This window comes from Crinia signifera, chromosome 2 (genome assembly GCF_055691185.1).
Source record: "Crinia signifera chromosome 2, ASM5569118v1, whole genome shotgun sequence".
NCBI classification, from domain to species: Eukaryota; Metazoa; Chordata; class Amphibia; order Anura; family Myobatrachidae; genus Crinia; species Crinia signifera.
Window position 1 is genome coordinate 139,454,163 of NC_139218.1, and position 14,760 is coordinate 139,468,922.

Genomic DNA, 14,760 nt, shown 5'->3' on the forward strand with positions numbered 1-14,760 from the left:
CCGGCGGGCAGGATGGAGGAGGGGGCGGCAAGGTGAGTTGCTGCTGGTGTAGCCCGCCACTGCGCGGGCTGGGATGATTACCCGTACAGGAAGGTGGGTGCTGGACAGTGGGCGGCTGGGGCAGCAGGGTCTGCAGTGCAGCGCATCTAGCAGCGGCGTCTCCCCAGCAGATGATGCCACTTCAATGGAAAGTGTTCCATTGCGCCTTGCTGCAGATGGGAGAGAGTCGCATTGGGGGCTGATTATGCTGCCAGGGAGGGGAGGCAGAGGTCTCCATTAGTGCCGTCGGCTCCATAGTGCCGCGGCGCTAACTGCCGCCCGCCCCTTACCAGCAGCGTTGACCCAGCTGCTGGCCGATTGCTAGAGTAGCAATATATTTAAATGTAAATGTTGGGTAGATCAAAAGGGCGCCCTCCAGTGGCCGGCGCCCTAGGCAGGTGCCTAAAGCTGCCTAGTGGTAGCGCCGGCCCTGCCTGGGCATATGGCTGCACAGACTGAGCATAGCAGCATCAACACAGGAACCATGTATTTGTATGTAAAGCTCACAGCTGATAGCAAATACTCTGCCAGAAAACAACCATGATATGTCTGCGTTTTGCCAACCACTCCCTATAAACCTCCAGTTGACACCGATTGATTAAGAGTATGATGACCATTTCATATTAATTCATAATGAAATATGCACCCTCACAGCTCCTACTAAGCAATAAAAGGTAACATGATTCCCTTTGTGTGCCCTCCCAGTGTGTCACAGGGCCCCCTCCATAATATCTTCTCATACATTTCTAATTTTGACCAAACTACAGTTTGCGGCCTGGAAACTGTAATGTGAATCCTATGTCTATGATTTATGTACTTTGGTACATTATAGTAATACAGTATTTTCTTTGGGATGCAGTTAAGATCCCGGCGGTCGGGATCCCGGCGTTCAGAATCCCGACGCCGGAATCCCGACCGCCGAAACGCCGACACTTTCTCCCTCCTGGGGTGTCCACGACACCCCTGGAGTAAGAATAAAATAGCGTGCCGAGCGTAGCGAGACACCGGGCCCGCTGCGTGGCGAGCGCAGCGAGCCCGCAAGGGGGGGCGATCCACGTCCCCCCCTTGTCGGCATTTCGGCTGTCGGGATTCCGGCGTCGGGATTCTGAACGCCGGGATCCCGACCGCCGGGATTCAATACTGAATCCTTTTCTTTATAGTGTTTTGTTTCTTTGAGTTGATATTTTTTCTATATTCTGGAAACAATTTAAAAAAGTTTGATTACAATTTTATTTTAAGATCAATTTAATTTGATTTAATGGGTTGACATTTGTTTCACAGCACATACTGTAATAGAGGGTACACACTGTGAGATATGCACTATTTTTCTATTCGATTTTGCTTATAAAAGCAAAATCGAATTGAAATCGAATAGAAAATCAAATGGACATCGAATGGTTTTTCTACATTTGAAGCAGATTCGATCCAGATGTGCGCTCTCATGTAGTGTAAATTGAACTATGCTGATCAGTCCTGGATTCCATGGGGCTTGTTCACGGTCCCCTTGGGACCATCTGAGCTCGAGGCGAGTGGTTAGGTTGGCCAGCGGTAAATCTGTCTCTGGGTATAACATTTTTCAAACACAGCCTGTAACATGACAGTTAGAAGCTGATTGGCTTAGAACATATGCCCCTTAGGCTGTTGTATTTATTAACAGTTACTACAATGTATTAACAATGCAATTTATTTCTATATACTTTATTTTCATATAGCCCTCTATTTATTATTGCAGATGCGAAATTGGGCATAATGACACAGATATATCCCCTGGAGCTAGCCTGGTGTTATCACCATATGGTTATCTGTCGATCTAGACAGTGTCTTTGCTGATGACAGATAATCATTTGTCTAACACTAAACCCCTTAGGTTTTTGTCTGATAGTACATTTGGTCTTTTATTTGGATACCGTCTTAAGGGGTGTACACAGGGGCTGGAGGCTGGGGATTTCATCTAAGTGATTTTATATGTCAACCATATGGGGTCACCCTATTGATCTAAAAGCTCTTGATCTGTTAACCACAGCCCTGCTGTTAGGGTCAAGGCTCGGCCACTAGAAAAATGCATTGGGTGCATGTCGACATAACATGGCGCAGAGAGGAGGGAGTTGGACTTACCCGAGCATGGAACTGTTGGAGGGGGCCAGCGGGGGACTGCTGTACTCCCCTTCTTTGTTGCAAACTGCAACACTTGGGGCAGGGAGAGACTGAGCTGACTAATGCTGTAGAAGCCTCTCTCCTCATCCCAGCACAACACAGATGTTGCTTTGCTCTGGGCTGGGGAGAGAGGCAGCTGCAGAAGCAGTTAGTCTTATCTCTCTCCCTTGGTGATGTGCTGGTGGTCAGCAATCGCAAGTACCACTTCACCCGCTCCATACATCGGTCCTCAAGCTGACACACCCATGTTTTTGTTATTTCCATAAGAGGGTTCCTCTCTGGATTGGCAATGCTCCCTCCCAGTATTTGTGCCTAGCCCAACTATCGGAGCCCCTGGGTAGAGCATGCTGGTATATTTAGTTCTACTACAGCTATGTTGAATACCCCTGCATTACAGGAATACTGAACCATGTATATTGTTGTAAAGTATTATTAATTATATTATATCTTACTGACTGTCTTGTCCTTTACCTGCTCCCAATTGCATTTTAATATATCCTGTCTCTACGGTAGGTCTACATACCTCCCAACATTTAAGATAAGTGTAACGGGACATACCGCGGCCCTAGGCACATCCGATCCTTAAAAAAGGGCGGGGCTTCAGAGGGGCAGAGCCACACACAAAGGGGTCCGGGGTGAGTGACGAGACCCCCGTTTTTAGTCATTTTGGGGATGGACTCCCCTTTGTGCACTGATTGATACTGTGCGCATAACTCCCAACATGACTCATTCCAGGAGGGACACAATGCTCTGTTTCTGGACTCTTAATGTATGATTGCCATCACCTGTTTTAAACAGTTAATTGATAACTGTTTGTGTTTGAACACAGGTGAAGGTAATCATAAATGAAGAGGAAAGTCCAGAAACAGAGCATTGTGTCCCTCCTGGAGACGGTCATGTTGGGGGGTATGTGTCCAAGCACCTGCTCCCCCCAAATGTCCACCCACCTGCGATACACTGTGACCCATGGGAGGGACTTTCTCCAGATAGCGGGACTGTCTCGCTGTAATCAGATCCCTTTATGGCAAGTACCAAGATCCCTTTATGGCAAGTACAGTATGTCTGCTGTGACACTGCCTAGTCTTCTGTTACCTGTATATATAGCTCTAGGATATGAGCTTGTAATTGCAGTTTAGAGACTATTGCTGAGTTACAGAAGAACTGTATATGACCCTGTAATTACACATTTTATGGTTCTTTACATCAATTATGTATGTTACCCTGCATCACTGTTCACCTTGTTGTCCTGCAGCAGTCATTTTACACAAGCTACTTTAGTGCCCCGCGCACTCACACAGACACACAGCTGTCCAGACAGTCCAGTCATCATGCATCAACATAAAGATTTATTGCTGCTTACGTAATGTGAGGGCTATTGCGAAAACCATAAAAATGTGCTTGCAAAAAATCTGCTTCACCTTGAAAAGCAAATAGACAAACTATATAATGAACCTAATTTGATTATTTATATGTTAAAGATTCAATGGATTTGTATCTTGCAGTTTATTTTATGTGGCAGTGTTTACTGTTGTTATTATTTTTGTAATTGTCATTATGTTATTAGATGGGTGTTGGCTATTTTCCAATTTTAGATTAACAGGTGAGACATGAGGTTCATAATTAATTATTTAATGTGCTTAGTCCACTTTTAAAGCTGATCTACCATTCTTTAAGCATGAAGAATAAGCATATGTGCTTATATGATATATGTGAATTTTTTGATCTTCTGTTAGATAAATGTTAAAAATGAGATATGAATATGACCCATAAAAGGGGAAATTATGTATTGTATGTTTATGTGAAAAAAAGTTAATAAAATTGAATTTAAAAAAAAAAAAAGCATATGTGCTTGCTCTGATCCCAGTCACATGTCTAGTTGTAGAATGATCAGAATCTGAAGTTACCCCCTGCTAGGGGTGAAGTCAGGCCTCCTCAGCTCTGGACTGCTAAGGAATTCAGCACTGAGGTCACGGATCACTGCCCTGAGGAATGTGTCCAGCTGATCAGTCCTTTGTACCTTCCAGAACTGTAGATAGAGGGGTAGTTTCACTTTATTTATTAACAGTTTCTTATATAGCGCACACATATTCCGCAGCGCTTTACAGAGAATGGCCCTTTTTCAGATCTGATCGCAGTACAAATTTGTTCTCAAAATGGTCAAAACCATGTGCACTGCAGGTGGGGCAGATGTAACATGTATAGAGAGAGTTAGATTTGGGTGAGTTCTTTTGTTTCTGTGCAGGGTAAATACTGGCTGCATTATTTTTACACTGCAATTTAGATTTCAGTTTCAACACACCCCACCCATATGTAACTCTCCCTGCACATGTTACATCTGCCCCACCTGCAGTGCACATGGTTTTGCCCATTTTGAGAACAAATGTGTACTGTGATCAGATCTGAATAAGGGTCTATATTTGAACATACACATCAGTCCCTGCCCAGTGGAGCTTACAATCTATGTTCCCTACCACACATACACACACACACAGACATTCTAGGGTTAATTTGTTGGGAGCCAATTAGCCTACCAGTATATTTTTGGATTGTGGAAGGAAACCGGAGTACCCAGAGGAAACCCACGCAAGAATGGGTAGAATATACAAACTCCACACAGAGCCATGGTGGGAATCAAAGCCATGGCTCAGTGCTGTGAGGCAGCAATGCTAACCATTACACCATCCATATTGCCCTAACTTTACCAACTGCCAGAGACTTGCTAATGCTGGGTACACACCAGGACGACTAGGGCCCGATTCTGTCAATTTAGATCCAATTCCGACCGGTTGTATGCAGATTGTATGTACTATCGTGTGTTTTTGACATTTATTTGATCCGATTCCGATCCAATGCGCGTACACGCCACTCGTTTGGTCGCATCTTTGGTCCTACGTGCTGCAGGTAGGATCCGTCAATCCCAGGCCGACCGACCGTCAATCGTATGCAGAACGTGAGTGTTTTTTGCCGCCTCCGTCGTCCGTCCGACGGTGCGTCCGTCGTTTGATCCAGCCTATTTGAGTGGCATTTCCTAAACACTCCCCCGGCGCCATGTTTTTCCACATAGCAAACAGTACTGGCGCAGCAGTTGGACTCTCCTTCTTGTCTCATCTCCCAGAACAACAACCTGGTATGTTTGCACTCCCAATGCTCTCCTATGCATGCCCACTGTTGCCACCAATGTATATAGTGTGTATAGACACTGGTTTGGCAACCATGCACCCGACCATGTCACTGTTTGCTCGGGTGGGCCCCATGTGTGTATATATACATATAACCATTGTCCACCATTGCAGTATTCCATGCACTCCTCTCTGCTAGGCCCCATTCACCTGTGTGTGTGTGTTTGTTTGTGTATATATACATATAACCATTGTCCACCATTGCAGTATTCCATGCACTCCTCTCTGCTAGGCCCCATTCACCTGTGTGTGTGTGTTTGTTTGTGTATATATACATATAACCATTGTCCACCATTGCAGTATTCCATGCACTCCTCTCTGCTAGGCCCCATTCACCTGTGTTTGTGTATATATAGATATATACATATAACCATTGTCCACCATTGCAGTATTCCATGCACTCCTCTCTGCTAGGCCCCATTCACCTGTGTGTGTGAATAGCAATCTGCACAATAAAATGTATAGTGGTTTTCATAAAAGTTTATTAACATTTTAAATACTTAAAACATAAGAACTAGGTAAACTGGTAACTATAACTATAAAAATTTAAATCAGAAACAAAACATGGATATAACTATAAAAATTTAAATATGAAACAAAACATGGATATAACTATAACAACTAATACCCCTTTCACATCGCACTTTTAAAACGGTATATTGCCGTTTTTTTCCCTTTTTAAAACGTTTAAGCCTGCACTGTGAATGCACCACAGCCAATTTACCGTTTCAAGTTAACTGGCATTTCGAACCGTGTAAAAAGCAGAGTCCTACACGGTTCCTTGCCGTTTTTTCTGCAATGTGAATGTGTACAGGCTTAAACGTTTTAAAAAGGGAAAAAAAAAAAAAAACCGTCCCCCATGTACCTGGAAGTGTTAGCTGCCCGTGGCTGCCGGGGATTAACATGGAAGCCCCTGAAATGAATCCGGCCGCCTTATAACCGGGGATGACCGTGAGTGACGTCAGTCCTATGCCCTCCATATACTCTCCGGGGGGCTGCGGGCGCTGGTGGATCTCCGCCAGCTCCCCACTGCATGTGGGTGCAGCGGGAGCTGGCAGGGGGGTCTGTGCGGCGCGGAGGTACCTGTTTAAGGGAGAGCCTGGAGGTCCCTGCGCCTGCGGCGCTGAGTATGATGCTGCCGGGGTCCCTGCAGTGAAGTGGAAATAACGCGCTATCTCCGCTGGAGATAGCGCGTTATTTCCACTTCACTGCAGGGACTCCGGCAGCATCATACTAGGCGGCGCAGGGACCTCCAGGCTCTCCTTTAATACAGGTACCTCCGCGCCGCACGGACCCCCCTGCCAGCTCCCGGGGGGGTCTTTTAACCGGGGGGGGGGGGGGGGGGGGGTAGGGGGGGAGAGAGCTGCAAAATTGTCACCTAGAAACACACCGCGCAGCATCCCTGTCTCCAGTCTGCTGGGTGATTGTCCATACAGTGACTTCTCATGTTGTTTCTGATCGCGCTGCTGTTGTAGACTGTGGGATTGTCTGTGTGACAGAGCACCGGGGACTGTGTGCAGCGGTCGTGCAGTGCTCTGGCTGGCCACCCAGATGTGCTACAGAGGTTGCTCTCCATCCGATGCTGCTGCCCGGGAGTCACTGAGACCTCTGCATTCTGTATAACATGACCAGCTGATTTCATGCATTTATAGTCATCACAGTTGTCAGAAAAGTTGTCTGCATGAACCAAGCTTCCAAAAAAAAAAAAAAAGGGAAAAAAAACGGCAATTTACCGTTTTAAAAATGCGATGTGAAAGGGGTATAAACCGGTATTTAAAACGGTAATCTGGGTCACTGTTAAGGCTCTGACCCGTTTTAATTACCGTTTTAAATACCGGTTTTTAAAACGTGTCGGCGATGTGAAAGTGGTATTAAATGGTTTTATCTTTTTACAGTCCAAATGTCCAATGCAAAGGAACAAGAGTTTTTAGAAGGGTTTATAGAAAAATATCGTTCACACGAATGCCTGTGGCGAACAAAATCCAAAGAATATTCAAACAAAATGAAAAGAAACCAAGCCTTGGAGGACTTGGCTCGCTACAGTCTCCCATTTCACCCAGAGGCCAATGTTGAATGGGTGCGGAAACGCATCCAGAATCTGCGCACGGTGTTCTTAAAGGAACACAAGAAGGTGGAGGCTGCAAAGAAGTCTGGTGCTGGAGTTGACGAGATGTATCAAACATCGCTCTGTTACTATGATAGGTTGACGTTCACCCTCAGCCAGGAGTCGATGAGGACAGGAGTAGTCCTGATGGTCGAACAGGAAAACCAAGAAGTCACGGCGCAGGAGGAGGAGAATTCGCAGTCTGCATCGGTGAGTCTATTTTTTTGGCTATCTAATTGATTCCTCCTGCCAATCCACAGCCCCCTCCCCATTAAAGTAGGCCATGTACTCTTCCCTCACCTGTTTGGCTCGTGCACTCCCTGTGTAGTGTTGTGTTGGGGTTTGCAAGGAGGATATCTGCACTACCTCCTCTGGCAGTTCTTGGTCTTCTTGGAGTGCTGTGCTTGTAGCCCTTTGCTGTGTGGCTTTTCTGCGGAGCAAATTGTGCAGGACACAGCACGCCGTGACAACCCAGTCAATTTTGTCCACCCTCAGGTTAATGGCAGTGTGGAAAATGCGAAACCGGCTTGCCAGGATGCCAAAAGCATTTTCCACAACACGCCGTGCCCTGGATAGCCTGTAGTTAAAGATCCTTTTGTCATGGTTCAGGCCCCTTTGCGCATATGGCTTCATGACATGCTCGTGCAGGCCAAAAGCCTCGTCTGCCACAAACACAAAGTTAAGCCCCTGTTTAGTTTCCTGGACAGACGGCAAGTGAAGGGTGTTCGCTATGAGCCTTTCGTAGAACTTTGTGTCCTTGAAAGTGCCACCATCCGATGCACGGCCATTCCTTCCTACATCCAGGAAGATAAACTCATAGTTCGCATTAACAACAGCCATTAGTACAATGTTAAAATAGCCCTTGTAATTAAAATAGTAGGAACCACTATTGATAGGCTGGGCTATGCGGACATGTTTGCCATCAATGGCTCCAACGCAATTTGGAAAGTTCCATCGCTGTTCAAACTCCTCTGCGATGACTTTCCATTCATTCACGCTGGTAGGGAACTGAAATTAGAAGTAAATAGAATTGATTAGTAAACATGTTCAATTTTTTTACAGCTTGGTGACTACCCACCTGCAACCCCAGACCTATCTGTCCTATCTGATAATGCATGCACATCGAGCGAAGCTCCTACTCCGGCACGCACTCTGCCACCCACCCTGGAACCCACTCCACCACTCCCCCGTGCCAAAAAAAATGCGTGGCAAAGGAAAAAAAGGAGAAGCAGCAGCACATGAAGAATTTATGATGCGGGCACATCAAGTCCTGCAAAGAAACCCGGACAAACATGACAACTACTTCACTTATGTGGCAGAGTGTGTTCGCAACATGGCTCCGGACCAGCAACTTACTTTTGAAAAGTTATGCATGGAGTTGGTGTATAATGGCAGTTAAGGGTATCTCAACAGTGGCACTAAAATAGTTGGCATGGGTAGTGCACCAGACACACCACTGTCATTAGAATCACCAGTGCCTACTCCGCCTGCCACCGTACCAGGCCAGTCGAGCACAATTCCAACACATATCCAGTCAACACCTACACAGCCTTCTCAACCCCCCCAGTACCGTCAATTCTACAGTTCTTTACTGATAGAAGATCCAGAGTCTCCTGTTTTTGAGGATCTGTCTTAAAAAATAGGCTATTTTATCATTTACCATCGACATGGTCTCAGCTGCAGGTATGTGATGGCCACTGCTCACATGGCGTATGGCGCACATCAATGGGGCCGGGACCATTGCATCTGCGCCATGCGCCATGTGGGCCGCAGCCTTTACATATCTACAGCAGACATCCTCTGCCACACAAGGGCCACAGTGTGTTTTTTTGTTTTTTTATATGCTGCTACCTGTACCTGCATTACCAGAGGGAGAACAGGATTCTCCTCAATCTGGAGAGCAAACTCCATTTATTGCCCTTTTTTCTTTACCAATAGTATGGGGTACTGTGCAGCAGACATGGTCTCAGCTGCAGGTATGTGATGGCCACTGCTCACATGGCGTATGGCGCACATCAATGGGGCCGGGTCCATTGCATCTGCGCCATGCGCCATGTGGGCCGCAGCCTTTACATATCTGCAGCAGACATCCTCTGCCACACAGTACCTTATCCCTACTGTTGTAAGGGCCTGTTCCAGAAGTTACCAGAGTGTGTTTTTTTTCTTTTTATATGCTGCTACCTGTACCTGCATTACCAGAGGGAGAACAGGATTCTCCTCAATCTGGAGAGCAAACTCCATTTATTGCCCTTTTTTCTTTACCAATAGTATGGGGTACTGTGCGGCAGACATGGTCTCAGCTGCAGGTATGTGATGGCCACTGCTCACATGGCGTTTGGCGCACATCAATGGGGCCGGGAAAATTGCATCTGCGCCATGCGCCATGTGGGCCGCAGCCTTTACATATCTGCAGCAGACATCCTCTGCCACACAGTACCTTATCCCTACTGTTGTAAGGGCCTGTTCCAGAAGTTACCAGAGTGTGTTTTTTTTTCTTTTTATATGCTGCTACCTGTACCTGCATTACCAGAGGGAGAACAGGATTCTCCTCAATCTGGAGAGCAAACTCCATTTATTGCCCTTTTTTCTTTACCAATAGTATGGGGTACTGTGCGGCAGACATGGTCTCAGCTGCAGGTATGTGATGGCCACTGCTCACATGTCGTATGGCGCACATCAATGGGGCCGGGACCATTGAATCTGCGCCATGCGCCATGTGGGCCGCAGCCTTTACTTATCTGCGGCAGACATCCTCTGCCACACAGTAGCCCGTACTTATTGGGAAAGTTTAAACTGGGTCAGACATACTTAAATCTTTATATATAGTGTGTGTTTTTGTACAATATCTTTTATATATGGTATTATAATATATTTGTGTTGACACAATCTATTTACTATTTTACATGTTTTACCTATAAAAGGCCTAAAAAACCTGTTTCTGTCCTAGGCCTAAATTATAAATAAAAATATTTTGTTTGCACAATAAAGTGTACGGTGTATATTTCATCCTTACCTTGCAATACTGGTACTGCAGCACCTTCACAATGGCTTTGCAGGTCTCCGGGATGATGAGGCCCAAAGCTTGCGGGGAGATGAGGGATCCAAACTTTAGGTCAGCAAGAGACCGTCCTGTCGCCAGAAACCTCAGGGTCACCACCAGCCGTTCCTCAGCAGGGATAGCCATGCGATACTTGGTATCCTGCTTCTCGATGTGGGGAGTCACCAGACGCAGCAATTCCTGGAATGTGGCATCATCCATCCTCAAGAAGTTACGAAAATCGTCTGGGTTATTTTCCCTGATGTCCCTGAGCAGTGGCATGTGCGAACGAGTCTGACGCTGAAGTAGCCACTGCTTTGTCCAGCATGATCTTTCTCTCCTGCGCTGGGCTCTCTGACGCCTGAGCTTCAACACTGCATAATAGAGCAGGTACTGTTGCTGGTGACTACCCATCACTGCATTCTCCATAGTGCAGGGTTAAAAGACACTTTGTAATGGCAGGCAAAACAAAGTAATGTGTAAATAGCTATGTCCAGCGTTCAGCAGGTATAAACCAAGCCTCACTAGTAACAAAGCAGAAATACACTGGTTTAAAATGGCTGCTGCTATTCCTATCCCCCTCTGCTAGTCCTATCCCCCTCTGCTAGTCCAGCCCCTTCATTCAAATTTCAAAGGCCAATCTGACGACGGTCGCATGTGTTCTTGCAAAAAAACAAAAACCAGCGATCCGACCGTCTTAACGACCATCGCGGGCGCATCGGGATCGGATCTAGATCGTTCCGCAAAAAAAACACAATTTTTGCTAATCGTTTGCTGGGGACTGCCTGGGAGCTCCCGGGAAGTCCAAGGGAAATCGTTCCATGGTCGTCTATCGGTCGTGGACGACGGTGGTCGTCCTGGTGTGTACCCTACATAAGACTAGTTCAACTACTGCATTGAGGGTTTAGTACTTGCTATAGTTTAGTGCTGGGGTAGCCAACTCCAGTCTTCGAGAGCTACCAACAGTTCACGTTTTCTAGATCACCTAGCTGGGGCACAGGTGTATTCATTACTGACTAACACATTATAAATGATCCAAAGGTGGAGCTAATTACTTGTGATTCTGTGAGGAGACCTGGAAAACGTTAACTATTCGAAGCTCTCGAGGACTGGAGTTGGCAATCCCTGGTTTAGTGTGGGAGTCATTACCGCAGAAGGTGTAACATACTTGCCTACCCGACCCTCTCTAAGAGGGAGAAAATGCTCTGCTCCTGGACTACCCTGGTAATGTATGATGGCCATCACCTGTGGTGAAACACCTTTCTTATCAATTAACCAGTTTCCCACAGGTGATGGCCATCATACATTACCAGGGAAGTCCAGGAACATACCATTTTCTCCCTCTTGGAGAGGGTCAGGTAGGCAAGTGGCCCCTTTCAAACCACACTTATAAGCCAGTATTTTGCCAGTTTTAACCATTTTAAAACGGTAATATGTGCAGTCTGAAAGGTGCAGAGAGAATTTACCGTTTCCAAAAATCCGGTATTTGGAAACGGTAAAAAAAGCAGGGTCCTACCCTTTTCAGACCTGTTTATTTTGCTGTCTGAACGGGTCTGAAACTGTACCCAGGCAGCAGTGAGCACTATTGGTCCCACTCCATGCATATCTAATGAGCGGGACCCAGCACAGTGCATATTTAATGAGTGGGTCGGGGACCCACTTATTAAATATGCACTGCACTCAGTAGATATGCACAGAGGCAGTTGCGGAGGGAGACATTTCCGAACCCACCCCTTCCCCCACTGAGGCATCCTCTCCCCCCACATTGAGGCATCCTCTCTCCCCCCCCCAATTCACACAGAAGACAGATGTTGCATTTCTGTGTATGTGCAGACGTAGGGTGTGTGCACCCATGACAAACTTTTGGTTCGCCGGGTGCACGCACCCTACACGGCGTCTGGGGGGTGGGGGGCGCCGGGCTGCTCCATTATCATATGGGAACGCTCAGCGTTTCATGGTAATGAAGTGGTGACGTGGGTGCAGGGGGCTGGCAGGTGACATCACTGTTATTCCTGTGGCCGCTACTCTTTATTTCTTTGTAGTCAACCTATGCGTATCATAATTTTATGTTTTCTTTATTTCCCTGTTTTTCTTTGTAACAACCCTAGAGTTACCCTCACCCTTAATCCTAACCCTAAATACTCTAATAACCCATTCTCACTGCTAGTAAAATTCCCAGGTCTAGCAATTGCCATGTTTTTTTTTTTAGTGTGAACGGGTCAACCCGTGTCGAAATTCCCAGGTCTTCAACCATGCTTTTTACTGCAAAAAAAAAACCTGTGTTAAAAGGCAAATTACTGGGTAGAACTGCTTCACCCGGGAATTTGCCTTAGCTGTGAGGAAGGGGGTCCATCGTTGCAGTCACCGGCATTAAAATGCAGGGTAAAAGCCTGGTATTTCACAAGAGCAGTGTGAACATGGCATAACTATGCTGAGATCTTGCTGTGCTGACTGATCAGCAGTGATTGGCAGCATGGCAGACCCTGGGGGAGGGTACAGGAAAGCAGAAGGACTGTGAGGATCTGTATCACTAAACACTGATTGGTTTGGTTGCAAACATTATGACCATGCTAGGTAAGTGGTTAATGAGTGTTACATAGTAAATGGACACTAAAGGCCCATACACACTGGGTGACTTTCATGTGAAAGCATACCTCCCAACTTTCATCAAAGCAGAATAGGGACACTCGCGGCGAGCGTCCGAAAATGGGGTGTGGTCTATGCAAATGAGGACATGGTTTATGCTAATTAAGCCGCGCCTCCGTTTTCGCCCGCGAATAGACGCTGTGCGCATGCACACAGCGTCTATTCGGTCAGATTGGGGGGAACTCCCAACTGCCCCCCCCCTGCAGCGGGACACCGACGGCCGCTGGAGGGACGTGGGAACGTCCCCAAATATCGGGACGTTCCCCCGTTTAGCGGGACAGTTGGGAGGTATGTGAAAGCCACTCAGTTTTTTCATCTGAAAGTGTAGCTAGTCCATAATAAGGGAATAATTAACACTTTACAAGCTTTAGTTTGCCTTTTAGAAAGATACAAGTATACTACTGGGCCAGCTGTCACAGTAAGCTGTTAAATGTGGCTGGAGGGCCATCGTGTCTGAGCTGAATGTTACAGCAGACAATCTATAGCAGGGTTGGCTAGACCGGTCCTCAGGATCTACCAACAGTTCATGTTTTCCAGACACTGGTGGATCAGTAAAATGTGCTGGTTAGGAATGAATGCGCCACATGTTGTAAATATTAGTATAATTGTAAAGGATAAGTTCTAAAAGAAAGAGGGAATGACTTATTCCAATATTTGGAAATTATCAGAAAACAAAATTTAAACAGTATTTTTTTAATTGACTTTCTACAATTACCCCCCAAAACATTTGGCCTGGGACAACTGCCTCAATCTCCTTCATTTCAGAACCCTTAAACCGTATTACTAGTTCAATATAGACAATTACAGGCTCAAAATATATACTGTACCTCTGTACTTCCAGTGATCCCGAAACGCCCACTGTTATTACAGTAGGTCCTGGGGAAAGAGATACCTATTAAAAAGTTAGGTAGAGATAACTATTGTATTTATTTGTGTTCTCATCTATGAAGAAAGGGTTACTAGTCACAGTAAGTGTAAAATCTAATTATTATTAAGATTGATGAATATAAAAGCAAGTTGCAAATTTCTTTCACATACAAAGTGTGAGAATCACGCTTCTCAGCTCATCACACTTCCTGGAAGCAGTGTAATAAAAAAAGGATTAACATCAATACATGTGAGGAGACACAAGAGGGCTGTTACTTGGGGGTGCTGTAGATGGTGCTGGATAAACATTCATTAGATTATGTATACAGAGTGACAGCTGGAACATAGAAAGAGACTCCAATCTATGCAACATCAAAGCATACATACAGCGCAGGGGAAATTAAATATTTTTTGAGTTGTACACATTTTGTATGTTTAAACCTTAACAACCAGAGAAATAGAACTGCGTTGAGTATGGGTGTTTTCATATAGGGAAGGTTCAATGCAGGGAAAGTAGACTGCATACATGGCTGTAACTAGGAATGTGCATGTGGTGCATCGCACGGGGGGCCTTCAGATAGTATTGGCAACTTATCCAAAAAGAGATGCATGTTCTGCCTATGTAAGCATGTTCCTTTTGAGTTATTTACTCATATTTTGCTTGCACCTCTGAAACTGCACCCAAGAATAAAATAAAAATGAAATAAATACCAATTATCACTGCGGAAATAAGA

General features: G+C 45.8%; 1 protein-coding gene across 1 annotated transcript; it reads left to right on the forward strand.

The window, feature by feature from the left end:
- The first annotated feature begins 7,270 nt into the window (after positions 1 to 7,270).
- LOC146060103 (uncharacterized) lies at positions 7,271 to 10,138 on the forward strand. The gene is made up of 2 exons (XM_083172996.1): positions 7,271 to 7,686; positions 8,539 to 10,138. The coding sequence occupies exons 1-2, from the start codon at positions 7,273 to 7,275 to the stop codon at positions 8,716 to 8,718; spliced, it is 594 nt and encodes a 197-aa protein (XP_083029122.1). The 5' UTR covers positions 7,271 to 7,272; the 3' UTR covers positions 8,719 to 10,138.
- The last annotated feature ends 4,622 nt before the right edge of the window (positions 10,139 to 14,760 follow it).

Bases quoted from the DNA above. Each gene is read 5' to 3' on its own strand.
- LOC146060103 (XM_083172996.1), top strand. From the start codon at position 7,273: ATGTCCAATGCAAAGGAACAAGAGTTTTTAGAAGGGTTTATAGAAAAA. The intron at 7,687-8,538 runs GTGAGTCTATTT...ATTTTTTTACAG, and splicing joins AGAATTCGCAGTCTGCATCG to CTTGGTGACTACCCACCTGC.